The sequence below is a fragment of the Alternaria hordeiaustralica genome, assembly GCF_023758085.1.
Source record: "Alternaria hordeiaustralica strain BMP 2776 chromosome Unknown scaffold_4, whole genome shotgun sequence".
Lineage (NCBI taxonomy): Eukaryota > Fungi > Ascomycota > Dothideomycetes > Pleosporales > Pleosporaceae > Alternaria > Alternaria hordeiaustralica.
The window spans coordinates 1,315,994-1,342,886 of record NW_026056776.1 but is presented as its reverse complement, the minus strand read 5'-3'; the positions used below and the strand labels follow the sequence as shown (position 1 = coordinate 1,342,886).

The 26,893-nt window shown below is 54.4% G+C and overlaps 12 protein-coding genes across 12 annotated transcripts; 8 read left to right on the top strand and 4 right to left on the bottom strand.

Annotated features, from left to right (window-relative positions):
* Positions 1-728: 728 nt before the first annotated feature.
* J4E84_003225 (uncharacterized protein) lies at positions 729-1,967 on the bottom strand (the record flags this gene model as incomplete). The annotated part of the gene is made up of 2 exons (XM_049385842.1): positions 729-1,913; positions 1,965-1,967. 2 exons carry the CDS (start codon positions 1,965-1,967, stop codon positions 729-731), a joined length of 1,188 nt encoding a protein of 395 aa, XP_049246719.1.
* Positions 1,968-2,313: 346 nt separating this feature from the next.
* Positions 2,314-4,798, top strand: J4E84_003224 (uncharacterized protein; the record flags this gene model as incomplete). Its single annotated transcript, XM_049385841.1, has 2 exons — positions 2,314-3,023; positions 3,070-4,798. The coding sequence occupies 2 exons, from the start codon at positions 2,314-2,316 to the stop codon at positions 4,796-4,798; spliced, it is 2,439 nt and encodes an 812-aa protein (XP_049246718.1).
* Positions 4,799-5,173: 375 nt separating this feature from the next.
* Positions 5,174-6,085, top strand: J4E84_003223 (uncharacterized protein; the record flags this gene model as incomplete). Its single annotated transcript, XM_049385840.1, has 1 exon — positions 5,174-6,085. One exon carries the CDS (start codon positions 5,174-5,176, stop codon positions 6,083-6,085), a length of 912 nt encoding a protein of 303 aa, XP_049246717.1.
* A 365-nt stretch (positions 6,086-6,450) lies between these two features.
* Positions 6,451-10,067, bottom strand: J4E84_003222 (uncharacterized protein; the record flags this gene model as incomplete). The annotated part of the gene is made up of 3 exons (XM_049385839.1): positions 6,451-7,819; positions 7,870-8,774; positions 10,044-10,067. The coding sequence occupies 3 exons, from the start codon at positions 10,065-10,067 to the stop codon at positions 6,451-6,453; spliced, it is 2,298 nt and encodes a 765-aa protein (XP_049246716.1).
* Positions 10,068-10,208: 141 nt separating this feature from the next.
* Positions 10,209-11,483, bottom strand: J4E84_003221 (uncharacterized protein; the record flags this gene model as incomplete). The annotated part of the gene is made up of 1 exon (XM_049385838.1): positions 10,209-11,483. The coding sequence occupies one exon, from the start codon at positions 11,481-11,483 to the stop codon at positions 10,209-10,211; it is 1,275 nt and encodes a 424-aa protein (XP_049246715.1).
* A 1,230-nt stretch (positions 11,484-12,713) lies between these two features.
* Positions 12,714-14,048, top strand: J4E84_003220 (uncharacterized protein; the record flags this gene model as incomplete). The annotated part of the gene is made up of 4 exons (XM_049385837.1): positions 12,714-12,741; positions 12,813-12,875; positions 12,929-13,695; positions 13,743-14,048. 4 exons carry the CDS (start codon positions 12,714-12,716, stop codon positions 14,046-14,048), a joined length of 1,164 nt encoding a protein of 387 aa, XP_049246714.1.
* A 445-nt stretch (positions 14,049-14,493) lies between these two features.
* J4E84_003219 (uncharacterized protein) lies at positions 14,494-15,152 on the top strand (the record flags this gene model as incomplete). Its single annotated transcript, XM_049385836.1, has 2 exons — positions 14,494-14,499; positions 14,619-15,152. The coding sequence occupies 2 exons, from the start codon at positions 14,494-14,496 to the stop codon at positions 15,150-15,152; spliced, it is 540 nt and encodes a 179-aa protein (XP_049246713.1).
* A 758-nt stretch (positions 15,153-15,910) lies between these two features.
* J4E84_003218 (uncharacterized protein) lies at positions 15,911-17,616 on the top strand (the record flags this gene model as incomplete). Its single annotated transcript, XM_049385835.1, has 3 exons — positions 15,911-16,142; positions 16,192-16,572; positions 16,628-17,616. 3 exons carry the CDS (start codon positions 15,911-15,913, stop codon positions 17,614-17,616), a joined length of 1,602 nt encoding a protein of 533 aa, XP_049246712.1.
* A 652-nt stretch (positions 17,617-18,268) lies between these two features.
* On the top strand, positions 18,269-20,665 carry J4E84_003217 (uncharacterized protein; the record flags this gene model as incomplete). The annotated part of the gene is made up of 1 exon (XM_049385834.1): positions 18,269-20,665. One exon carries the CDS (start codon positions 18,269-18,271, stop codon positions 20,663-20,665), a length of 2,397 nt encoding a protein of 798 aa, XP_049246711.1.
* A 391-nt stretch (positions 20,666-21,056) lies between these two features.
* J4E84_003216 (uncharacterized protein) lies at positions 21,057-21,519 on the bottom strand (the record flags this gene model as incomplete). Its single annotated transcript, XM_049385833.1, has 4 exons — positions 21,057-21,192; positions 21,307-21,349; positions 21,402-21,441; positions 21,514-21,519. The coding sequence occupies 4 exons, from the start codon at positions 21,517-21,519 to the stop codon at positions 21,057-21,059; spliced, it is 225 nt and encodes a 74-aa protein (XP_049246710.1).
* A 1,197-nt stretch (positions 21,520-22,716) lies between these two features.
* J4E84_003215 (uncharacterized protein) lies at positions 22,717-24,539 on the top strand (the record flags this gene model as incomplete). Its single annotated transcript, XM_049385832.1, has 4 exons — positions 22,717-22,727; positions 22,868-24,106; positions 24,154-24,235; positions 24,288-24,539. 4 exons carry the CDS (start codon positions 22,717-22,719, stop codon positions 24,537-24,539), a joined length of 1,584 nt encoding a protein of 527 aa, XP_049246709.1.
* Positions 24,540-24,878: 339 nt separating this feature from the next.
* Positions 24,879-26,198, top strand: J4E84_003214 (uncharacterized protein; the record flags this gene model as incomplete). The annotated part of the gene is made up of 1 exon (XM_049385831.1): positions 24,879-26,198. One exon carries the CDS (start codon positions 24,879-24,881, stop codon positions 26,196-26,198), a length of 1,320 nt encoding a protein of 439 aa, XP_049246708.1.
* Positions 26,199-26,893: the final 695 nt, after the last annotated feature.

Below are 26,893 nucleotides of genomic sequence, written 5' to 3'. Positions count from 1 at the left end.
CCTACTGTCATCGTCGATGCGGTTGTTCACTGCATCGACCGCGCAACTCAACGTCAACCTATTCACGACCCAGAGACTGAGCATAAGTTAGACCAAGATTATTGCCTCCTCATTCTTGACGAAGCAAGTGAGAATCCGTCTGAAGAAGCTGACAAGAGATATTTGTCCGAAAGCAAGAAGTTCTTCGAGTGGATGGAACGTAGCAATCAACACAGAACTGTGCATGATCTGGAAAAGTCGCGCTACAGAAGAACTAAGGGTGGAAGTGCAAAGTGAATAGGTTGACGGAGAGTGTTATGGATCTGGAAGGCATGAGAGTCATTCTTGGCCTTTAGCGAGACTTGGCTTGTTCAAAAGCGATGATGTGTCTGCTGCCACGAGTTTGGTGGGGAGGTCAACTCAATGGGTTTGCAGTGCAGCTGCTATTAGCCCCTGGGAATTGTGCATCCGGTCTACATACAGTTCGAGCTCATTGACTCAGAGTAGTTGAATCTTCTCTCATGAACATGCAATTGGCTTGGAGAGTACTGCTACTTCAGCGGAAGAGTCGATGTAGCCGCTCAAAGCAAGGTACACACAGAATGTAGACATAGGTACCGAACAACATGCGCTGCTCGTGCATAAATCAAATACTCATTGGTATACACAAAACCGCACTTGCCAGCGCAAAAAGCCAAAGTCTCAACCCAAAACCAGAACCCAATTGCACTTGCCTCCCATGGATATATCTACGCCGGCGCAGCCGCACCCTCGCCATTCTCACCGCCATTACCATTTCCACCTGTCAAACTAGACATAAACTCCTGCCATCTAAACACCTCCGTCCTATTACCCAAACTCTTCCCTCCCTTAGCGAAAGCCCTCCGTCCACTAAACCCCTCAATCGCCATATCAATCTCCCGCTCCGTCAGCTTCCTCTCCCCAGCCTCAGGCGCAGTATGCAACAGCGCGTCCTTCAACTCCGCCAAATCAATCTGCCCATCGTCATTATCATCGAAGGCCTCAAATGCGGCGGTGAGCTCGTTCTGGTGGGAGAGGTTGCCGAGGAGGTCGGATAGCGTGGTCAGGTAGGTGGCTAGGTTGATGGATTGTGCGCCGTTGAAGTAGGTGGAGAGCTGGGAGGGGGTGGCCGAGAGACCGAGTTGGGAGAGCATGTCTGCGACGTCGGCGGAGTTGACGTGGCCGTCGTCGTCCCGGTCCATGACGCTGAAGGATTCGCGCATACTGTGGAGGAGGGGTGGGGGCAGTTTGGAGAGGGCGTCGGAAGAGGCCATGCGTTGCATGGGCGCTGGTCGTGCTGTGCGCTCTGCTGGCTTGTAGGTCTCGACGGGTTTGTATGTCTCGGCAGGCTTGAAGGTTTCGACTGGTTTGTAGGTTTCGACTGGCTTGTATGTCTCGGCCGGCTTAGGTTCTTCAACTGGAGTATGAATCTCGGCTGGCTTGAAGCTCTCAACTGGCTCGATATTCTCGACCGGTGGTGATTTCTTTCTGCTGAACAGAGGTGGTGGTGCGTCGTCCCTCCCGGCGGCCTCAAACTTGGCTGCGATGGATGATGTGCTTAGAGGGCGCACCGTCATCTGCGAAGACGAGGAAACATTCCGCGTTGGCGAGACATTGCGTCCAGGCGAGAGATTTCTAGAAGGCGAATTGGGCGCTTCTGGGGTGCCCGTCGTCCCTCGTGTGTTCAGCCAGGATGGCGGGTTTTGCGATGGGTTGCCCCCGATGGACAGACGATTGGGGGTTTGCGCAGGGGATGTCGGCGTCTCTTTGGGCTTGAGAGGCGAACTGTTCGGCGTCGATGGTCGCAAGGTAGACGGTGAGCTCTCCCTGATGGAGCCTGGTCTGCGGAAGGGCGACTGGCGCGGGCTGTTGAAGGAGAGGGGCGAGGGCTTGTAGGGCGTGGGTGTTGTAGACTGCATATCTTTGTTAGTCGCATTCGTACAATCCATAAGGGTCCAGCATACCATGGTGCGTATATTCGTTTTGGTGATGTCGCTGGTCGTCGCGTTGTTTGGTGTTGTCGATGGGATGGCCTAGCAACGAGCCTATCGATAAGCTGACATGGGTAATTGGCGTGGGCATGCAGGGTTCGTTCACCCTCTGCGGGCAGCATAGCGGGTCACACGCATAGTCACAGCTCCGGATACTATGCGGTAGCCATTCACGCCTTCAGATACACGCCTTGCTAGATCAATCCCCCATCACCGCCAGCTACAGCGCGTCATGTTGTTTCGGGACGGTTACATTAGGCTCCCCTAGCGCCGTCGATCTATAATGTAGCATCCGAGTCGCCAGGTGCCCGTACAGAAGAAGATGGAGACACTCATGGCTGAAGTAATCGCACAGCGGCCAAGCGGGCCCAATGCCGCTCAGCCTGTTTCCCTGCAGCGCCAGCCCTCCTTCTCCTCGTTCCCTCCCTCGCGATCGCCCTCTACCCGCAATGGCCACCATCCGAAAGCTCGCTCCCCGCAACCCCCCATGCTCCGCGAGGGCGACGAAGACGACTCGATCCAGTCCTCGCACGACGAGTCGTACCAGTCCTCCATGGCCGCCATTCCCAGAGGAACCGCCAAGTTGCGCTCGCAGTATCCCGCCGACGCAGTTGAGAACCATGTCGAGTACATCCTGGTCGCCTCGTTCGACATTGACCGCGGCTCCATCATGGAGCACCAGTACCCGGCGGCTATCAGTGGAGACGAGACTATGCTAGCAGAGCTCATGTTGCCCGATCAGGCCCACGTGCGCAGTCAAGACTGGACCATCTTCTTCCTGCACAAGGACACCACAGCCGAAGAGGAGGAGCGCGAGGCACGGAGAGAGCGCAGGAGGAGGAGACGCCGGCGGAAAGAGGGCCTGGAAGATGACGGTGAAGACGATGCGACTGCCGGCACTGAAGAGCAAGACGACGAATACGATGACGGAGACGACGACACCGAAAGCGAAGGGGAGCCAGACCCTGACGGGCCCCCATTGGTCTATGTCTTGAACCTGGTCAACACCAAGCAGGACAATACAGTGAAGAGGTAGGAAGAACATTTCCATGGACTTGGCAAGACTAACACTATGTAGAGGTGCCATCGTCAAGGCCATGGCTATATGCACGCGTCATCCCTTCCTGCACATATACAAGCCCCTGCTACTGCTGGCTCTCGAAGAATACTTCAGGGCGCCTGTCCTGGAGACCCTCGAATCTCTATACAACGCCCTCAATGCCATGGACCTCTCACTTCTCCCGAGACTCTCACCCCTGGAGAACTTCGTGCTTGGCGCCAGCGACGCCAAAGACATGTTCGTGGAGAAGTTTGAGCTCATGGTCCGGCAGCGGAAGAAGCTCGATGCTGCGAGAGACTCCGTCGAAACCTCTTCAGATCCTCAGTCGCGGAAGAAGACATACACTGTCCCGCGAGACACCCATGAGTTCGAGTCCAAGATCAACTACAACGGCATACCTGTCCCCGTCAAGATACCCACCGCTCTGAGTCCAGAGACTGTCGGCGACTTCTCCTTGATAAAGCTCATCCAAACCTTCTCCGCGCCCCATGCGGCGCAACCGCAGCCCTTCGCTTTACACCCGCATCTGACCACGAGCGGCGCATTCACTCACCCCATCATCGTCCTCGTCAACGCCCTTCTCACACAGAAGCGCATCATCTTCATCGGACATAATCGCCCTTCAGGCGAAGTCGCTGAAGCTGTACTGGCAGCATGTGCTCTGGCCTCGGGCGGCATTCTCCGTGGCTTCGTTCGCCATGCGTTTCCGTATACCGATCTTACCAAAGTCGATGACCTGCTGAAGGTACCTGGCTTTATTGCTGGCGTCACCAACCCAGCGTTCTCCTACAAGCCCGAGTGGTGGGATCTGCTTTGCGATCTGCCGACCGGTCGCATGAAGATCAGCAATCGCATTGAAACGGCGTCACCCACAGAGGGGTCAATGTTCTTCCAGCAACAGGGCCTACCACTGAATGGGCCAGGTGCACCACCAGCCTTCGACGGCAAGGGCGGCGGCGTCGACCCGACCGGCGACACCCAATTCATGGACAGACTTCTCGAGAGTATTGCCAACCGTCACGGCGAGAATGCGATCCGAGCGAAGTGGCGTTCGTGGGTGCTCAAGTTCACCCGCATCGCTGCTGCTTTCGAAGAGACCGTCTATGGCGCTTCGGCATTGTACATTGGCTCCCACGAGACCGACGTTGGCGCATATGGTGTCTCTGGACATGGCTACGTCTGGCCAGACGAGAACCACAAGCTACGCGAGCTCGCTGCAAATGTACACCGTATCGAGGGCTGGCGCAACACAAGGAGTTATTACAGCTGCGTTCAAGATCTAGCGAGACATTGGAAGAAGAGACCAGTGCGTGGTCTTGACATTGGCCACCAGCACGACAAGCTGCGATGCTTGAAACTCACGCACGATCAATCTGCGGGCATTTATCTTGCACTTGCGCGGTGTGTGGAAGAAGCGGGCTCACCTCCTAGTGAGAGCGCGAATGCCTCTTCGAGTGATCTGTCGTCTATGGCCCAGTCACTTTCAATCGCGAATGACTCTGAGCGTAAGGCGAATTCGCAGCTGCAGTACGACACCATCCTGCAGCTGCTCTGTGTGATCCCAGATGCTGGTCTCTTCTACCTTAGTCTAGGCTTGTTTCATCCCCGACAGGATGTCAGGATGGCGGTCGTGAGATTACTAGAGAGGATCATGGACCACTCTGCTGGTCGGCACTACTGGGGTCAATTAGGACGTTTCGCCAAGCTGGCCTTCTTCAGAGTGAAGAGGGAAGAAGCGCAGAAGTAGTTGCGATACGATAAGGCGTTGAAGGTGTTGGATGGAATTGCCGGTATAATACGTGTCATGGAGTTTTGTAAATGCTGTAACGTAGATATCTGAATGAATGAAATGAAGTACACATGGAGAGCCTAGCTACCCTCATGCAAACTAGTCGCCATGCAGCAAAGTCACGTCTGTCCCCCAGACACGCTACGAACCGTTGGATGCGCGCGCATCCCTGCATCGCATCTCATCTCCGCCTAAATCATACTCGCCCAAAATTTCCCGCTTCACCCCTCGAAATGCGCCCGCCCTAGTCGCCGTGTCGCAACGCCCATCTCGCCCTCCCTACAACCTCAGACACGTTGCGCATGCTGTCTGCACGCCAATTGAACAGCGACAATGGCATCAGTACCACCGAGTGAAACCCCAGCGGTTAAGAAACGCGGACGCCCGAAGAAAGTCGTAGCCGAGGATGCGGGGCCAATACCAGCGGTTGAAGCGAGCAAGGTGGCAGTAAAGAAGGTCGCCGCGAAGCCTGCTGGAAAGGCGAAACCCGTGGAAGTCAAGAAAGAGAAGAAGACGGTTACGAAGAGCGCAAAGACGGTTGCTCCTGCTGCTACTCCTGCCGCGAAGAAAGATGCGCCTCAGTTGGCAGTTGCGCCCGAACAACCCACGCCCGTTGCGCTGTCTACAAGCAAGATAATAGAGGAGGTACAAGCAAAAGGGACGTTGAAGAAGGCACAGGCTGCGAAGGTCTTGGATCAGGCAGCGTCGAGTACAGACAAGAAGACTGCGGCGCTACAACCCCAGACCCGGGAACCGACAACGAAACCAGCGTCCTCGCCGTCGAAACCAGCAGTATCAGCAGCATCTACGACCACTCCTCCTACTCCACCGACCTCAAGACCTACTTCCCCACGCCCAACAACAATCCCCCTCCCCTCACACCCCACAAAAGCACCCTCACCCATCTCCTCACCGCCTCCTCCAAACCCATACCCACGCTTCTCCAAACCCACACCCTCCACCCGCCACATACCGCCAAACCCCTACCCAACAAGCATCCGTCCCTCGAACCAACAAGCACCTCCATCTCCACCGCACCGCCAGCACCCCACGCGCCTCATCGAGCCCACACCCGACATCAGACTACCGCCTAAATACAAGCCCGCGTCGCGCCGGGTAACAGCGATAATGGTGAGCTTGCCGATTGTGCTGGTGTTTGGGTATGAGTTGTTTGAGCGGTGGAGGGGGAAGGAGGTTAAGCAGGTTTTTAGGGAGACGGAGGGGGAGGGGTCAACGAATGAATGAATGAATGAATGATTTGAGGGGTTGGTAATGAACGGGTGAGAGATGGAGGTAATGATGATGACGACGAGTAATATTGGATTTGTATTGTGTATTTATATCATCATCTGTATGGTCTGGTCTCTGCTACGTCTTATGTATATTTATAGAGATACGGTACACGGAAGGGGTATCACTACTCTTGTGTGCTGTTGCTGTTGGTATTCCAGTCTACTCTCTCGAATCGTGTGGCGACCTATCTGATTCGCCTTCCATGCTGGTTGAACAAATGAAAAGGTGTGCGAAGATGGTTAAAGGGTTAACAGAATGTGAAAGACTATGTATAAGAAGGGTAGTCGCGAAAAAGACATCAAGCTCAACCGTCCACGTTACATGTAACTCTTCTTCCTCAGCAGCATGCCCCTCGTCCCTGAGGGATCTATTGGCAGACCCGATGCACTACCACGCCGGCTACCAGGTCTACTGGCAGACGGAGAACGTGTTGTGTTGATGGGTTCTACCTCCAGTATCGGTGGGCCTACACTGACATCGGGCGTAGCGGGCCCTGGAGGGTGGAAGAGGCGCTTGTACCGCAGCTCTGGTGAGCTTGGTACGTTTGGATTGGAAGAGGATCTTGCAGCAGAGGTCATGGTGAGGTTGAACAGCGTGTTAGTACGACGACTGAGCGGACTTTGAGTTGGCTGTGGCGTGGGCTGTAGCGTAGGCTGTGGGGCGGCTTGCATCGTAGCTTGAGGAGTTGAAGGCCAGAGGGTAGGACCGGTGAACGTGGGTGATGTAGAAGGCGAGGGTGAAGAGAGCCTGTCTGTAGTGTCTGACTCGGGGTCGGCAAAGTAGTCGTGGTCAGACGTGTCGTTTGTGGACGACATGGGATCGAGTTGGATGGTCTCGGTCCACTGGCGCCTTGCATTGTTTGCGCCTTGAGCTTGCTTCGCAACGGAAAGCGGTTGTGAGGACGCTCTCAAGGCTGCACGAGACAAGAGAGGACTGGTTGGTGCAGACTTTCGCAACACAGGGCTAGGAGGCTCCGTCCTGAGCTCGAAGCGCGTCATCTTATGCGTCGATTTCGCTCGCTTTCTTTGAGCGAGATCGTTATCCTGAGAGCTGGTCCGCCTGATATTGACGTCTTGCTGTGGTGTAAAGACGAGTCGTCCCTTGAGCTTCTGGATCGTGTCGTCCAACGCGAGCTCAATAGCGACATGATTTTGTATCCGCGAGAGCTTTGGCCATGTAGCTCGCTGTCCAGTCAGCATGCATCCGACCATGAACTCGGGCGTGGGGTTGCTCAAGACTCTAGGGAAGTCCGCATAGTTGATCTTGGGGAAGATGTTGATGTCGCCTGAGTATCGCTGGCTGAGCACCGAACGTCCTTTTGTGACAAGGTTTGGGAGAAACCCAGTATCCGCTAGCTGCTGGAGGCGGTGCATTACTTCACCCTTGCAAAGACTAGCTGAGAGATTCATACAACCGGGACCAGTGGCGGCGCCTTGGGCTTCTGCAGCGACAATCTCCTCCTCTTTCGCCAGAAAGGGAACAACATGTGGGTTGACCTGCGAGACAATGAAGTGATTGACATTGAACATCTCGGCCAACCGGGTCATCGGTAGGTCGTTGTCTACTGAGCCATCGATCCATGTCGCGTCAGGGTTTGGATCCCAAGGTACTTCCAGGCCGGTCTTCGGGTCCTTGGCCAGCAGAGATGCCTTCTTGTAGACGAGCGGAACTGAGCAAGAGGTGCATCTACGTAGCGTTAGCATAGCCATAATGGTTCCTTAGTTTCGTAAACTTACACTGCAGACCAGATCATCACGTTCGGCGCTGTGATGTAATTCAAGAGTCTGGGCAGTTCGTAGAGCGACGAAGTCGAAACAGGAATGTTCAAGATACGTCGAGTCCGGTTGTATGCTTCTTGAAAGGTCAAGTCGCCAAGCAGATCACGCATAACTCGCATGAGATGTGCAATGTCAAAGAGAGCTCCAGACTTCATCAAGCGCATTGCTTTGTTGATCATGCCTTCTGGGTGATCCGGGCTTTCAAATACGTTCAAGTCCCCAAAGCAAAATTGGTGCATAACCTCCGGGATCTCTGCATCGGTCTTTGCGCATAGAACAGCACTGACGATGCTTCCTGCAGAGGCTCCCGATATGATGCGTGGGAGAAGACGAGCGTCCCAAAGACCCTTGACGACGCCGATGTGGTTCATCCCAAAGGTTCCACCGCCAGAGAGTAACAATGCGCTCCTACCGAATGATTGGCGTGTCTGAAGCAATTGGTCGACCAGCCGCCGCGGCTCGATAGGACACTGATCTCCCTGCTTCTCCGAGACGTCCAGCAGAGCGGCCATAGTTTGCTGAGCCGACTCGATGTACCTCTCGATCAGACGCTTGGTTCCAATGTGCGAGTGCTTGTACAGACGCAGGTCGCCCATGTCGCCCAATCCGCGTGTGAGGGTGGTCCTGATCAGGAACAGCATCCTCTTCACGTCGCAGCTCATGCGAGCATCGTCCAGCTCTTTCAGCCGGGCAGCAACCAGATCCACATTGTATTCCGGAGTGTCGTCCTCTTCCTTCCAGGCTTCGTTTCCTTCTAGGATATCGAGCTCGGTCGCGGCGGCTTTCCATTGGTCGTATGTCTCGGCCTGCGTGGCGATCTCGTCAGCATGTGAAAGGGCACCACCAATCTGAGGGACCCACGTCTTTCATGTGCAGGTACAGGACCTGCCTACGATTTGCTTCCGCAGCATCCACGGCTAATTCAGGAACATGGTAGTCGCCTGCTGGGTCGCCCAGAGTCCCCAACGGATTCCTAGCCAGCTGCACCAGGGGTCCGAGGAAGCCGCCATGGCTTTTGCTCTTCCTTATGGATTTCTGCCCATGTTGTCCTCCTCTTACGTGCAGTCGCGTACTGCCGCCTGTAAAGATGGTGTCAGACAGCAATGACATCGAGCGCCGGTACACGCCATGCGCGAATCCTACGAAGCCTGGCTTAGCCGGTGGTAGGAGGATCGTTAGATCGAGCGGTCGTGAATGCAGCGTGCGGTGGTGTCGAAGTAAGGGAGTCGGTTTCCAGGGAGTCTGTCGCGGTCGAGGGAGTCTGTAGCCTAGTAATAGTGCTTTTCGAGAAGACGCGGTGTAGGGTGGCCGGAGATGGTCAACTGCGGGTGGTCATGCGCCTCGGTCGCGCAAGTCGCGGAAGGTGCGTCACAGGCTTGTCGCTTCAATGCTTGTGCAATGTTGTCGCCGGACGACGAAACGAGCGCGAGAAGGGTCGGCATTGACGCCTTTGAAGTATTCGATGCGTGCAGCGCATGCTAGGGAGCGTGGGGACATGCGCATGGTACATCGTCATCGGCAAGGATCAACTAAACAAAGCCGGCGAAGGTGTCGCGTCGGCAGTAGTCGTCAACCGACGCTGATACGACACGCAGCTTCCACCTGTACCTGCAGGTCCAGTGTTGGCAGGCTACTGCACATGCAGCCATGGATCATGTGTCCTACGTGTAGCTGGTATCAAAGGCCGGGAGTCCTCTGACCACCTGTTGCTGTGCTCGACTCCCAAGAGCCCTTAACCGTGAACTGTGGGCACGCAGCATTAGTTTAGAAAGGCCGTGTAGCGCCGCGAATAGTTGCTCGTCCGAAATCGCGATCCCGCGCTGCACACGGCAGATCTGGAGAGAGCTGCAGCGTGGGGCAGCCATCCCTACCTGTTTTGACCGCCATCTTCGATCTTGTGAGTCCACGAGGCTCTATGCATAAGACAATGCACCCTCAAAAAGAATATGGGTGTGACACAGGCAGTCGTGGCCATTCGCACAGGACTGACCGGCTTACAGCTGGCGCCTCTTTCACATGTCAGACTCACACCCAACTGACTCAACACTCCATAGGTGCACAAAAAAGGAAAGAAGCAACGCAATTATGCATGCAAATAATCGCATCCGTTCTGGTGATTTATTTCAAGCTACCAGATGGATACTGGCCTTGGCCATGAAATGGTGGCGTGTAGCTGGATCATAACGTCGTTGCCATACCGGGTATCATGCAACCGATAAACAAAAATGCCATACAGTCGCACCGAAACTCCTCTCAAGCCCTCATGCGCACACTCATGCTGCCATGCATGCCTCACACTACTTCAAGACTCTTGCAAGTCGTGGCTCCTCGCCTTGAGTACGCACTACACGGTACCACCCCTTAGGTTTTCCCTCCTGTGTGACTCCTAGATACACCTTGCTGATGTTGCTCAAGCGGGCGAGTGCATTTGACCCGGGTAGCTGGTCCGGTAGTACAAGCTCGGTGAAGGTATCGAGATGCTCGCGACGCAGGCGGTCCTCCATGAACAAGAAATTGAACATGATGCTATACGAGTCGAAGGCGATCAGATTGAGCCTGTAAGGCAGCGTCGCTGTTTCCTGGTACATCTGACGGCAGACACCGTTGAGCAAGGTAAACACCGTGGAACTCTTGACCCACGGCTGGGATCTCGCCTTGGAGGGATTCTGGTTACCATCCCATACTGTGCACTGGTACTTGAAGATGGGTGTAACCCGCTTTACCCTCTTGGGCTTTGTAGGGTCAAAGGTAAGGTGATAGGTCTGGTAGCCGATGTTGATAGTCTTACCACCAAGTGCGTAAGTGTAGATGAGATTCCTCACGTTTTCGGGGAGCTGCAGGAGAGGCGAGTCGGTCTGGTTCATTTTGAATCTGATACAGTCAGTTCTGTGCATAAGGTGAGTGTCGTCTGAGACATACTTGCGGGCTTGGTCTGAACTTCTAGACAGACGTTCCCCCATTATAGTTCGCTGTGGTGCTGCAATCTCCTCAGCTTTGTATGTCTTCGGCTGATATGGTGCTTTCGGCTGCTCATTTTTAATGACCCGCTCGAAGAGCCGCGATGTCTGGTTTGGCGCCGTGGGTGACGACTTGAGTGTCGCCGGCTCGCTCCTGTGAGTGATTCCCTTGTACCGCGCGGAATTCTCATCTCTCCGTGCTTGCTGGTGGGCTTTCTTCTGGGCCTCCGCTGGTGGCGTTGGCAGAGAGCCGTTCCTCGCCCAGCCATTTTGTTCTCTCGACTTGTGCCCCGTTTTCATAAGGCCTTTGAAATTCTCACGGTCACCCTGGGCACTGCGCTGATGCGGCTTTGGGGCTTGGTGCTTCTTGTTTTCGAGAACCTTATCGAAGATGGAGCGCGGAGGGTTCATGTCGTCATCAGGAATGGAGACGGGACCGTTGAACCAGGATTTCTTTCCTCGTCGGCTTGAGGGTGGTGTCGGTAGCCGCGATCCATTTGGCTCGGTATTTGTTTTGCTCCGCTTGTGACGGTCGTCGTTCTCATCTGCTGGATCGCGGTCGTGAGGTGCGCGACGTTTGTTTGGGCGCCGTGAATAAGTGACTTTTCCCGCCATTTTGCGGAAGAAGTTGATGACTTTTGAGAGAAGTGCGAAAATGGCGAGTTCGGATTGGGGAGAGCAAGTTTCCCTCGCCGCAACCGAAGAAAGTGCGAGGCTGCTCTATTGTGGCAGGTGCAGTTTGATCCACCTATTACCAATTAAGGTAGCGACTCGTTAAATGAAAGAATGACGAAGAAAGGAAAGTGAGTGAAGCTGGTCGTGGAGACCCAGTGTGCGTGCTTTCGCAGCCTTGAGCAGCTCACCACGCGCAACAGCCGCTGCAGGTGGTTAAGCAAGCAAACCCAGGGCGTGAGTACGGTGCGTAGGAGTGATTGCGTTCCCTGAACCGTCGAACGCTGCCTACGCGAAATCCCAAAGCCCAACGAACCTGTGTGCACGACGATCGGATGTAGAAATAGATCTCCGCTTGTCGCGGTCTCACGTGGGATAGTAGTAGTCATCAACGATGAATTTGGTTAGCGGCCGGCTCTTAGTGGCACCGTTTCTGAGGCAGCACAAACCTCGCTGGGCACATCACCCAAGAGAAGAGCTACACGCATATTTGGAGGACAACGTAGCCGTAGACAAAGACGCATTCTCTGAGGTCGCAAGCGCAGCTTTTGAGCATTGCGACGAATCACCCCCGTTGTCTTCAATCTCACCCTCATTCATGGCCTCCGCTCGGGCCTGATAAGGACAACAAGAAGTCTTCCAATTATTCTATATCTGCGAAACTCTAGTAATGCAAAAGAGCATCTCTCTATCATGGTAAGCTCTGGGAAGCCAAACATGTTATGTCCCTCTCGAGGTGAGAGACGCCGTTGCCCCGTGACGTGGCTTTGCTCTTCCCAGTCCTGCCTCCTCTTCCATTCTCTAGTCTTCAGATCATCTTGTCATCTCGCTTTTTGGAGCATAGTTTTTCCACGTACAGCAATATTCCAAGTTTCCATCGCATAGCTACTATTCCATTCGAGTAAGCCTGTTAGTTGAGTTGAGTCTCGCTCCTACCTGGTGGTCTTTCGATTAGCAAGCCAACGTCATTTCGTGGTCACCCAGCAAAGGTTCCAGCTGCTGGTGCTCCAGGCTGCTGCTTCCGCTTCGGGAAGTCGCGCTCACCTCGAATCCGATCGGCGGCAAGAGCTAGTCGGCTGCCTCGTCAACAACCTTGGCCGCACTTCTTCTTCCAACCTTGTCTCAACATCCGCGAACTTAGTATCTCCTAGCGCTCGTGCTCGCAAAGTGAGCATGCCGTTCCTCACGCCCAAGAATACAGGTGAGCTTTCTCGATGACGCTGCAGGTCAATCTGCTGCTATGTTGGTATGGAAACGCTGACTGATGTACAGTGAGCGCGGCCCCGGCCTTTGTATGGGATGCCTTCCCTGCACCGCCCCCGGAGGCTGAGACGTGTATGTATGCCCATACATGAGCACACATAAGACATCGCTGAATTAGTGAATAGGGACACCAGATCCTGATTGCATCGCCAGGCCCGGAGATCTTCCAGATCCTCGGTTCAACCGTGACCCGGAACATGACCGCCGTAGCAAGTCCTTTCGAAAGGAAGCGAAGATGCTTGCTGCAGCACAACAACACAGCCAGCTGCCGGCGTCAATGTCTACAAACGGTAAATCTCTAGGTCTTGGGATCGGTGCGTGGCCTGCTCCAGCTCCACGCAGTACAGGTTACCCTCGTGACCTGGTGCGAGGCTCTGGCTCTCCCTCACCTCCGGCAGAGCCTGTCAAAGAAAACGTTCAAATCTCTAGGCCCAAGCTAGCTGTGACGAAGCCAGTCGCACGCGTCGCAGGTCCTCCCAAGGGCACGATGGAGCTCATGTCTGCGCCATACCATCGCCGTCCAGAGACGCCAGTCGCATCAAAGGCTTCCACACGCTCAGTTTCACCCGTAAAGAGTCAACTCTCGGCATGGGAGCTCAAGATGGAGAAGGCACTTGCCGAAACTGCTCCAGCGGCCACTGCAAATGTCTCGACTCGACCTGACACTAGTCGCAAGAAGTCCGTACCTCCACACCTGAGAGGCAAGTCAGAAGAGACTATCAGAGCAGCTCATCAGAAGCCCGTCACACTCAGCCTAAACCCAAATGCCAAGGTGTATGAGGTCCCGGCTAAACAAGAGGAGACGGTCCAGGATGATGTGGACATACTCGAAGACAGCATCGTAGCCTTGCAAGTGGCCATGGATATTCCTGGTATACAGAATTCCAAAGATGTAAGTCTTAGAAAAGCTTCATTCTCTATCTGTGCTAACATCCTTAGGGCCTACGCGTGCAACAAGAATTGCTGGACCGGTACATCGTCAACAATCAACTTCCTCCTCCTCCTACTGTCACCACCACCGCCGCCGCCGCCGCCGCTGCTACCACCATCACTGATCGCGTACATGTTGATCACGAAATCAAGGTCAAAGTGTTGCTCATACGCGCCATGGAGCACGAGATGGATCTTGAGAAGGTTGCACCCGAGCGAGAGCTCATGATTATGCAGCGCGCTGAGCTTGACAGCTACTGTAACAAAGTCAGCTCTGCCCATAAGCACTGGTGGCAGGCTATGGGACCGGCATGAACTGTATCAAATCCCGAGTATGCATTGAAACGGCGGCTTATGTGGTATGCATATACTTCCTTTCCTGGCAGACCCACGCTAATCGCAGACACACACAGGCTCTCACTTCACGAGCGGACATTCGCCCGCAACCATCCAAAGTTCGGTGCTAGTTTAGGAGTCGGATTTCTGGGGAAGAATTATCTTGATCATTAGTATGCCCATCTTCTTGACTATCATGGTCAAAGTGGAAGGACTCTGCTACTCGATGGGGAAGACACATCGGTGAACACCTTTGCACAGCAGAAGCAACGTCTGCGACTGGTGCATACGCATACCGTAGCCATCAGTGGAAACAATACATGACACGAACATCATTGCGCATCTAGACAACTCGTGCACTGTGAAGTCTCGTGGCAAATCCTTTGACACCACTCATTGCTGGTGGTTTGCTGATCACCGAACAATGAGCGTTTGTCTCCGAACAGAGAGACATGCGACTGACTGCTTGCTTGTGACGTTTCAAATCGCGTTTGTAGTGCGTATAGAAGTGACACAACTCTTCATTTCATGCTGGTATTAGCTACCTAGGTAAGTATCAGCGCCGCTATGTCAACGCAACGCCAAGATTCGCAACACGAAGCCACACGGGGCGCTGTCAGTACCAAAGCGGTAAATAGCGACTCCTTGATGAACTTAGAGATGGCCTACGACTACGCAAAGTATATGAACACAAGCGAGAGGAGTGCGCCTATGCCAGACACAAAGACGCTCGAGAAAGAACAAGACGGAAAGCCATCTATCACACTCACATCCTATAACTGCGACTCCACTTCCCGTTCCCCAGTCGGATCCCGGCCACTGGTGCATCTCTTCAAACCCATCAGCGAAGACGAGATACGCAACCATACGACGCACATAACTTCGACATCCAGTGCCGAGGAAGAGACGGCGGCACTTACGCAGTTGAGCGCAGAGTTGGACGCGCACTTCCAAGTTCTACAGCGCGAGTTTGAGTGCAAAAGGGGAATTAGCTGGACACCGTTGCGGCCGTGGGGTAAAGAAGAGTGGGAGTGGAGCGATGATGGCAGTAATGAGGGGGACGATGTGTTCGACTGGTCCTGAGAATCACTTGCGCAGTGGAGAGGCGGAGCATCGTGAGGTGGTGAGGTGGTGATGAGGTATTGTTCATGGGACTTGCCCATTTGCCCGGGCCAATGGAAAGCGATGTAGATAGAGTGTGGAGAGCATACGCGAGAGGGTTTTGCTCACGTGCCTCTCAGGATGGCTGGAAATGGTAAACTGGTACGCTACTTCTGAGCGAGGGGTTTCGGCCCATGATGTGCCTGCATCATTGCAGTGGTTGTAGTGGTAATGCTTCCCCGCGTTGTTCCGAACCAGACTTTCATTCCTGGGGAGGGGTTGGTGTGCATGAACTTACGTCTGTCGAGCAGGAGGTGTTGCGAGATGTTTTTCGATGCCGCTCCAGGCTAGTAGCATCTCTGCTTGAGTCCATTTGAGAGCGGAAATATGGTCACATTGAATCGAAGAAGATGATGCTGGTAATCGCGAGCAAATGTGCGCGGACGCATTAGAGAACCATGGTAGCAGGGGGCGGGCCGTCTCGCGCTTCCGTGAACGGGGTCCACTACATCGAGGTGTATTGCATATGTGCTGACTTTTGTCAGTACAGAGCTGGGACTCTCGTCCCAAGTTCCACCGTCGTGCATGCCAGCCATAAGATCTGTCGCCTCCCCGCACTCTCCATCTTTCAACCTTCACATTCCCAGATTTACCGCCGACTGCACTCTGCCTTATCTAGAGTTCAGTGTCTTACAGGCCGTTCACCTTCCACGACTGAACTTAGTGATAACATCCAAATCATGACGACCCAAGTTAGGAACGACAGCGACGCCAGTTCTGGTGGCTCTGGCCCCCGCAACAAGCAAGCTGCGGATGCGATAGAGATGATCGCGACACACAGCCGTCAAGCCCAACCCAGCGGCCCCCTGGAGCTCAACGAAGTGAACGCATATGAGAAGACCGGGTATGCGTTCTCAAACAAGAAGAAATGGGCGATTTTGACTGTCGTTGGACTCTGCCAAACCAGCATGAGTAAGTGGTCTTGCCAACCGTATAGTCATACGAGGCTAACAGGCGACAGACTATAACGCAGCGGTCTACTCCAACGCAATTGGGCCGCTCAACGAGCACTACCATCTCGGCAGCAACCATTTCACCAACGCAAGAGCGGGTATGGCTTGGTTTTTGATCCTGTACGGTATTGGGTGCGAACTATGGGCACCCTGGTCCGAGGAGTACGGACGTTGGCCAGTCATGCAGATTTCCCTCTTCACCGTCAACATCTGGCAGATCATGGCCGGTGCCAGTACGTCCTGGGGCCATGTGCTGGCTGCGCGTCTGCTCGGCGGTATCTGCTCTGCCGGCGGCTCCGTCACACTCGGAATGGTTGCGGACATGTTCGATCCCGAAGATCAGCAGCTCCCTATCCTCTGGGTCAGCTTGTGGAGCTGTCTAGGTTCAGGTATGTAAAGCTTATGTCGTAGATGTCTGAGGAATGGAATGCTAACTGTCTCCAGTAATTGGCGGCATCTGTGGAGGTCCCATCGAGCAATTCCTTCACTGGCGATGGAACTTCTGGATCCAGCTTATCCTAGGCGCCACTGTTCAGTTCGTTCACTTCTGCTTCGTGCCGGAGACCAGGTCGACAATCATGCTTAACAAGGTAGCCAAGAAGCAACGCAAGCAGAACCCAGATGCCAATGTCGTCGGTCCAACTGAGACGGAGAAGCTGAACCTCAAGAAATGTGGCAAGATCATGGGTCGACCATACAAGATGCTAGTCTGTGAACCGATCGTTGGCTTCCTGTCGCTGCTCAGTGGATTCAGCGACGCCCTCATCTTCAGTTTCCTCGAGTCATACGGCTACGTGTTCGGCAAGGACGGATGGGGCTTCACTCCTAGTCAGCTAGGGCTCGCCTTGTTCGCTCTCTTCATCGGCTACTGGCTAGCAGCAGTGCTATACGTACCCGTCATCCGAAAACACAATCAGCAGCGCAGCAACGGGAAAGTGCTGAGTCCCGAAAGCCGACTATCAGCCCTCCGCTGGATCGTCCTACTCTTGCCGATTGGCCTATTCGGGTCAGCGTTTGTAGTAGCTGGCCCACCCCTTCCCTGGATCGCGCCCCTCATCTTCGCGGTCTTGATCGGATGCGCGAATCTCGCCATCTACTTCGCCACGATCGACTACATGGTTGCCGCGTACGGAGGCACGTATTCCGCTTCAGCCACCGGTGGGAATGGCTTCGCCCGAGACGTCCTTGCCGGTATTTGCTCCTTCTACACCGGCCCGATGTACAAGAAGCTCGGTGTCACAAATTCGACTTGGGTCTTGTTCGCCATCTCCGCTCTCGTTTGCGCCCCGGTCTTCTTCATCTACAAATGGGGTCCCACCATGAGAGCTAAGAGTCTGTATGCTGAGCGAATCCAGCAGGAGAGAGAGAAGAACGCCGCTGCCAAACAAGCAATGCGGGAAGCTTCAGAGACTGTTTCTGTGGTGCAGGCATGAAATGGGATGGAAAAAGATGTTGTGTTGTCGTTATTTTTAGATCGATTGCTCGTCTGCTGTTCCTTTTGTGATACCCAAGAGGGTCATGGTTTTGGGTTGCGCGAGTTACTGGTAGAATACTGTAGATATCCTAATGGACATTTTACCTTCATCGCGTCACATGTGAATGGCTGCTCGCTCATCGTGAGAAACGTGTCTCTGAAGATCTTCCAGATGCCCAGGAAGAGTTTCGGCATGGAAGAATGAGCATAATAGGTGGTTGCGAGTGGGCGGGGGATCCTTGGGCAGGTTGATAATTGCAATCGCGAAGCTCTAAAGTCGCTGTTGTGGTCCATGTAAAGACGCCAAGCTTAGTGCACTAGCATGGCAACATTGGAAGAGTGACTTTGTGGTTTAGTGTGATGCTGGTATTAGTGATGGGTGATGCCTGATCGCTATTGCTGGGATCGTGAAGAGGAAGTAGGAGCGCTAGCGTCTCACCTGACACCGCGACATCGCGCATGGACTCGGCGCACTTCAGCCTAGAGTCGTGAACACAGCCAACACCACACGAGAACATTGCGCGCGCAGTCTCACCGCGAGCACAACAATGCGCATCCCACCCGCAGTTCCTCTACACACCTTGTAGCCCTCTCGTACCGACGCCTTCACAATGTGGTTCCTGGAGCACGAGAGCCTTTTCGGAGGCAAGCGCGTCTGGCTCCGCCCCGGATCACAGCAACTATTCGGTCGCACCAAGTCAGACGATAAAGATGGCCCACAAGGAAAGAACTGGAAGATTGACAACAAGGCGGTCTCGCGCAAGCATGTTATGCTGAAGGTGTACGACGCAGCACCAGAAGACGGCACAAAGCTTCACAAGAGATCGCAGATCGAGGTGACCGATCTGAGTTGCAGGCAGGGAGTCACAATCGACGAGAAAACTACATTGAAGAGCCAGAAGGCTTCCGATGGGTCGATAGAATACAGCCGCGAAACCCTGAAAGGCACCGAACATACCATCAGATTGGCTGCCAGCTATACGCCGTTCAAGATTGTCTGGCACCCAGTCGTCTTTACATATGCTTCGAAGGAGTCAAAAGAGAACAAAGCCCGCAGCGCGCAACTACACACCCTAGATATCAAGACTACGACCGATTTCGTATTCGGCAAGACCACCCACGTCGTATCCGCGAAACGGAACCTTCCCAAAGTCCTCTCGGGTCTGACTTCAGCCAAACACATCGTCACTACAGAGTTCCTCGATAAAGTCCTCGTTGTGGCTGCTCCATCGGTCGATGAAGAAAACAATTACTTGCCTTCGAAGCTAGAAGAGGATTTCGATGCATGGTGGCCAGCGGAGAAGGAATACATACCTGGAATTGACAAAGAGCCGGTTCACCAGCCACATGAGATGTTGCTACCTGATCCCTCGCGGACAGAAGTCTTCTCTGGGCTGACCTTTATATTTCTGAGCGAAAGCCAACACAGTAGTTTGCTGGATCCCGTCACTGGTGGAGGCGGCAAGGCATTACTATACAATCTACAACTTGGCGAGACAACGGTAGACGAGTATGTCGATTACGTCCACAACGTGGCAGGAAAGAAGCGACGCGGCAAACCTGGCGACAAGCTCCCTGTCATAACGGTGCGCTTGAACGTACTAGTCGAGGACGAATGGCTCAAGAGCTTTCGGATCGGCGTCGATCAGGCACTTGGGCAGCGCTCAATCGAACAGAAGGAGTTTCTCGACACGATTCTCACAGGGGACCGTGCCTCAATACAAAGCCCGCCCGCAGACGTGATTGCTACTGCACCACCAGAGGTCGCAAGCAGTCGCCGCTCTATGCGTCAACCAACACCAATTTCTGAATCTAGAGCACCGTCGCAGCCCCCCGAGGAGAGCGAACCTCCTGCGGAAGAGCCCGCAAAAATCAATCCACGAAAGCGCATCCATCGGCCAAAGACGAGCCGCTTCAAGGGCTTCGATGATGACGAGCCCATCCCAAAGAAGAAACTGAAGGTCGAAAATCCTCCAGTGGAAGACGTCCAGCAGTCTGTACCACTACGAGGACCATCGATGACAGCTTCGCAAGCACGCAATACATCAGGTACACCAAGTCAAGCTTCTCCGCCATCAAACACCCGAAAGACGATCGAGAAAGAAGAGCAGATGGATACCCTGTTCCCGACGGCCGCCAAAATGAGGGCACAAAGAGCGGCTACGCGTGCGCCATCTGCTTCTGTCGAGCCCGAAGAAGGGGGCCCGGTGAAGAGAGCGTCCACTATAGCAGCTGCTCGGGAGCGACTCAACTTGGTGAAAGACAAGTCCGAAAAGGAAATCAATATCCGCGAGCATACTCGTAAGCGCATCAAAGAAGAAGAGGAGCGTCGCAAGGCAGACGAGGAGAGCTTGCGGGAAGCGCTGGAAGGTATCGACATCACTGAGCTGAAGAACCTGGCCCAAATAGAAGAGATGGACGTTCTACCTCGGCAGAACAGAGGCCCTTCGCGCAATCAAAGTCAAACCAATAACGAGCGCTGGAACGCTGAGTGGAACGGTCGCAAGAACTTTAAGAAGTTCCGTCGCCGTGGTGCCGAACAAGGCGTCCAAGCCCACAAAGTCATCGTCACGCTTGAAGAAGCACCAGCCAAGAAGGGCTTCGGCCTCACTGACGCCTTCTTCCTCGAAGACACCGAGCCCTCTTTCCGTTCACGCGATAGCCGGCGCGGTCGCAACGCAGCAGCGGACGATTCGTCAGAGCCAGAAGTCGGTGGCTTCACTCGTCGGAAACGGACCACGCAGTCTCAGGCGCAGCAAGAAGTTATTAATGTTGAAGACAGCGGACCGGACGACGAGGAGGTTCCGGAACAACGAACACAGAAGAGTAGTGGGCGGACGCAGAGGGTTGTAGAGACACAGCTTGAGGGCACGCAGACGCAGAGGGGGAAGAAGAGGGGATCTGACGCTGCGAGTGGGCAGCCTGCTAGTAAGAAGGGGAGGTTTGGCAGAAGGGACGACGATAGCGATGATGAGGAGACTGGTTTTAGGTTTAAAAGGAGGACATGAGCGTGTGGTCATCAGCCTGTTTTCTCATTTTATACATATACGCGTATGATACCCTGCATGGAGTGGGCAGCGATAGCCAAGTAGACCTGAATGCATCGATAGCGAAAAGACGACATGTTGAAATAATTTTGATTCGTAATCTCATAGACAATGGTTTCGCCCCAACGCCGTCTGCCTGCTAATCGAGAGGGAAACTCGACGCCGTGCTCTTCATCCAACTTCCATGCCATTCAGGTATCGCCAAGCTGTGCCCAACGCACCACGACTCATCTAGCCAGCCCCAGCTGCCAGAGCTTCTAGTCGCCCGCCTCGTATAGCGTTTCATCTTCCGCACATCCGCAGATCACGTATTCGCCGTGACTTCGTCGCTGATTGTGGGTATACAACGCATCTATCGCTTGCGCTCAAAGTAGGAACTGGAACCGAAGAAGGCGACGCTTTGGTCCATGACGGTCTCGCCGACCCAGAGGTAGCTTTCGAACCATTTCTGGGCGCTTGGGTTTTCGCCGAAAGTATCTGGCTTCACACTGGGTCTGGGTTTAGCTTTAGCTCCGATTTTGTAGTTTTGCGCGGCGACGAGAAGGGGGTTGTGGAGGAGGGGTGGGTTGGGTGGCGCTTAGGAGGGATGGATGGGGACATACGTGAGGCCAGTTGAGCGGCGGACGCCGGCGAGGAAGGCGGATACTGGAGTGCTGTTAGCGATGGATATGGTTGGGGCGAAAGTGAGGGTGCGTACTTAATACCGCATCGAAGGCGTAATGTGCGACTTTGCCGAGCTGTTACTTGTGTGAGTTACGGAACATGCGACTCGGTGGTCCACAAACGCAGTAGTAGAGTAGTAGACATACGACCATGATGGGCGACGTGGGAGGTGGCGGATGAATGTGAGGCTACGTGAGGCTGCTTGGGGAGAGCGTGGCGACTGGGGTTCAGGAGGTTCGGTGGGTGTGGGTGTTGTTGTTGAGTGCAGGATGCGGGATGCGGTGTAGAGTGGAGGTGTGGCTGGTGCCCTTCCTTAGTCACTTGTCTGCATGTGATTGCGCTGGCACACGACCTCAGGGTTCCCTAGTGTAGAGGGTCTAAAAGCCTATGTGACAGGTGCATCAATTCGATCGAGCTCAGGTGCTACCCATAGATGGGCATGTCCGTCGCGGGACTATCTCTATCGACTACCTATGCGACTGTCCGCGATGTCCTACAGGCTCAGATGCGCAGAACGGTCCCCACTAATATGGAACTGGACCGTATTGTCGCATCAATGGGACCTTCCCTTTGACCTCGGGCAAGCATGCGGAGCAGCTGCGGGTGATTTAGGAGCGGACCCTACGACAGGTGCGCCTGCTATATAACAAGGGCCTGCCGCGACGATGTCTTGCTCTTGACCCCATGAAACCTCCAAGACACGACCATCTCCGCGCGGGTAACCCACTGAAAAATCCATTACACGCCAGCAGCCGGCCGCGCACCAAGACAACCGCCCACTAGCCGGATACGCCCAGAGCGAAGGCGCCGAGATTTTTCAATCGCTTTGCAAATACGCGTCGGATGGCTGGCTTATCTGGGCGGGATGTTCAAGGGCAATGAGGCGACAACGTGGGCGGAGTGGAAGAAGCAAATGGGCGTCACGACAGTCAACCATGGGACGTGTCCAGCAGGCAGTCGGCCCAGGGTTCGGCGCATAACGAAAGACTCTTATTCAACCAAACCGTCTCCAGACCATTTTCTGACTGCAATCTGTTTCCAATTCTCATATCCAAACCGCCGCAGGGTGCAGCAGCCCCACGTACTAAGCAGCATACTAGCGCGCTACTAACTGCCCCTCCAAAACACGCTCAACAGCCAACAAAACTTCTAGCCCGTCGCAGCACAAGATAAACCCGTCGACCGCCGTTTTCCAGAGAGCAGCTTGTTCTTCTCTCTTCCTTCCATCCCCCAGCCGTCGCGCATTCAATTGGAGTCCCTCATACAGACTCTCTACCCGGCCCCGCACTCCGCGACAGCGACTCAGTCTTCCCCCTTCACAGCCCTCTCTCTGAACACTATCAGCAGAAATGGCGAACGCGTACGTATAGAATATTCTCTTACAACAGAACGCCAGCAGTTCTTCACAGAAACTCTAGCAGTTGAGCTCAGATCTTCACGCGTTACAAGTTGCTTCTACATAGAAGCAGTCAACTCCAACACCTACTGACCGCAATACAGTCTAGACCACCTCAACTCCGGCAGGACCAGGATCGAGTGGCTCAGCCAGCTCAACACTGAGTACACACCTGCCAAGGAGTACCGAAGAACCTCCATCATCTGCACCATCGGTCCCAAGACAAACTCCGCCGAGAAGATCAACTCCCTCCGCAAAGTTGGTCTCAATGTCGTTCGCATGAACTTCTCCCACGGCTCCTACGAGTACCACCAGTCCGTCATCGACCATGCGCGCGAGGCAGAGAGGACACAACCCGGCCGGCCTCTGGCTATCGCCCTTGACACCAAGGGCCCAGAGATCCGAACTGGTAACACTGTGGGCGATGCCGACATCCCCATCAAGGCTGGCTCCATCATAAACATCACCACCGACGACCAATATGCCACGGCATGCGACGACAAGAACATGTACGTCGACTACAAGAACATCACCAAGGTCATCGCACCTGGTCGCATAATCTACGTCGATGACGGTGTCCTCTCATTCGAGGTCCTCGAGATCACAGACGACCAGACACTCAAGTGCAAGTGTGTCAACAACGGCAAGATCTCGTCGAGGAAGGGTGTCAACCTGCCCAAGACCGACATTGATCTTCCCCCGCTATCCGAGAAGGACAAGGCCGATCTCAAGTTCGGTGTCAAGAACAAGGTCGACATGGTCTTCGCCTCATTCATCCGCCGCGGCAGCGACATCACTGCCATTCGTGAGGTGCTCGGCGAGGAGGGCAAGGACATCCAGATCATTGCCAAGGTCGAGAACCAGCAAGGTGTGAACAACTTCGACGAGATCCTGAGGGAGACCGACGGTGTCATGGTCGCTCGTGGTGACCTTGGTATCGAGATCCCGCCCAGCCAGGTCTTCATCGCCCAGAAGATGATGATCACCAAGTGCAACATTGCCGGAAAGCCCGTCATCTGCGCAACCCAGATGCTCGAGTCCATGACCTACAACCCGCGCCCGACTCGCGCTGAAGTCAGCGATGTCGGTAACGCTGTTCTCGACGGTGCCGACTGTGTCATGTTGTCTGGAGAGACCGCCAAGGGTGACTACCCCGTCGAGGCCGTCACCATGATGCACGAGACCTGCCTGCTCGCCGAGGTAGCTATCCCATACGTCAACGCGTTCGATGAGCTGAGGAAGCTGGCACCCGTCCCATGCCCTACTACCGAGACCTGTGCCATGGCTGCCGTCAGTGCCAGTCTCGAGCAGAACGCTGGCGCCATCTTGGTCCTGACCACGAGGTAAGTCTCCTAGCATGTTGTACATTTGTGATTCTAACGTGCATTAGTGGTACCACCGCCCGCCTCGTCTCCAAGTACCGCCCCGTCTGCCCTATCATCATGGTTACCCGCAACGAGATGGCTGCTAGGGTAAGTTTTGCTTTTTCCAGTGCACAGGGATTCCCTTGGCTAACTTGAGTAGTATTCACACCTGTACCGCGGCGTTTACCCATTCTACTTTCCCGAGAAGAAGCCCGATTTCAAGACGGAGCCATGGCAGGAGGATGTTGACCGCCGTTTGAAGTGGGGAATCATGAACGCCATCAAGCTCGGTGTTCTCAGCAAGGGAGATCCAGTTATCTGCGTACAGGGCTGGAGGGGAGGAATGGGACACACCAACACACTCCGCATCGTCCCAGCACAGGAGGACCTTGGCCTTGACCAAGACGCGTGAAAGTAGCGTCGGAGCGGACGTTTGGTTGTTTAGATAGAAGGTGTGGAGTGCGCTGCAGGAGGCGCATAGACATGACTCGTTTGCGCAAATGACGGTCTGGCGCATAGGGACACAAGATTTGGTGTAAACACTAGCGGATCAAGCAAACTCTTTAATGATTACCTCTTCGCACAAGTTCCAAGTGATGGTCGCATGCTAGATAGGCAGTAGCTACCCAGGTACCTGAGGCGGCACAACGTTGGAACAAAGGAGCCCAGAGTGGAATCGTCCGTGCGCCCAGCAACACTAGGCATCTGTACACGATGGTGAGTCCGACGCACAACCCTACCACAACCCACGATGGACATATCTGCGCTAGTAAATCACGATGGGGAAGCATCGGTGCTACCGCGCCGTTCACTCTCCCACCCCCATTCCCTTCCCGCATCCTCCCCTGTCACTCCCGCCGCAAAGATACCGACGCCTAAACCCAGCCAGCAGCAGATGTCGCTGAAACGGAAGCGCCATGACCCCAAGCCCATATGGGCGTATCGCGAAGGCGAACAGCTTCCACCTGAGCTCAGGCAGCTGCAAGAGCAACAACGTCAACAGTCGCGTCCCCCTCCGCCTGTTGTAGTCCCCCAGGCACACTCACGCGCGCAACCTGCGCTTCCATCACACCCTCCTCCGCCGCGACCTCAACCGTCTCCGAACGCCGAACGAAACGGACACGCGCACAGCGATGCCGGCGCGCCGCCTCCTCCAGCAGCCACTGCATCTGGACTCTCTCGCTTCGCGCGGCCAATGTTCCACGATGCGCAACTCTACGACGTCGTCGCGCACGAAGTATGCGAGTTCATCTGGGCCACAGCCGTTAACAACGAGGCGGTACGAAACGCGATCGCAGATCCAAAGGTGCAACTGGAAGTCGAAGCGCGCTGGGGTCAGATCCTAGAAAAGCAGACTGATCAGCGACTGCGCGGAGTCTGGAACACAGAATGCGTTATCAAGTCTGAAGCCTTGGATGTCAAGTTCGAAAGCACTATGACTGCTCTTCAACACAAGCGCATGAACCACGCCCTCAACGCTCAGGTCCAGCAGTCGAAGATACCCGGTGCTCCGCGCCCGCCGATCGATTACCGACATACCTACGAGACGGACATGTTCTACGAGCTCGACCAGGAAGGCTTCTCCACGTTGAATCCTATAGTTCAGCGTCTCATCAGCGCATCCGGTACCCGGCAGAAGGTCCGCGTAACCCGCGACAAGAACACGGGCGACTTCGTGCGAGCCATGATAAAACATCGGATAGGGAACCTCGAGATCAGCTCTCCTAAGACAGAGTGGGACTATCGCATCGGCATCAACCTCGAAATCGACTTTCCAGGCCCGATTGACAGCCTCAAGGCCGCGCTAGAGCCAGGAAAGACGCTGGAGAGCATGCAGCGACAAAAAGACCGCATGTCATATTCATGGCTGGGCGCATACCAAATTGATCTCACGCAGGTCACACAAGGGACTAGCAAGAACCATGAGCTGGAGTTGGAGTTGGATTCTGATATTCTCATCGCTGAGGCAGACAAGGTGAGGCTCAAGCAGCCTACCGAGTTTGAGGACATAATCAGCGGAATGATGAACAATCTGCGGGTTGCGTCACGCATAATCACGCATGCCGCTTAGAAGGAGGGGAAAAACTCAACATCGTGGAGCCTACATTGATGCTAGGTGTTCAACTATGCTCATTTTTTGTTCCAATGTACGCGCCAGGTCTTTTCAGGTTCTGCCTTGCACGAGGTGCTTTGTATTATTATTATCTGATCTTTGCGGCGTTACATATCCAGAGGCACAACGAAGATGGGATCAGCAGCATTATACGGAGTTTGGTCTTCAGAATTAAGATACCCAGTTTCACCTACCTCTTATTAAGTATCACTCTCGACGCATGCCTAGGAGACTGCATTGCCTGGGGATGTTAACAAACTCCTGGTTTTATGCTGATGCAGACTTCAGAGTACCTGTTAATTTGGATGAGTTGTTCATCCCTGTTCGTACCATGCAGACTGTCATCCAAGTGCATGCTCAAAGTGACGTGGAAATCCGGAGCTTATCGTAGGAGTGATGCGCCGGTAGCGTATTATGTCATGCTCAAAGTGGACCAGGGTCGCCGCTTCCGAAACTCACGAGCTACTGTTTAGACCATCACGTACACGATTCCCCGAACACCACAAGGGCGCCACGCCATCCCCCATCAACCACGCACCCTCCATCTTCCCGTCCCTCTTTCACTGCGACCGTCACCAAAGAGTCCGCCGCAGCACCGCCTCAGATTATCCTTTGACCTCAGGCAAGCCGCAGGCGCCACAGCGCAGCTCCAT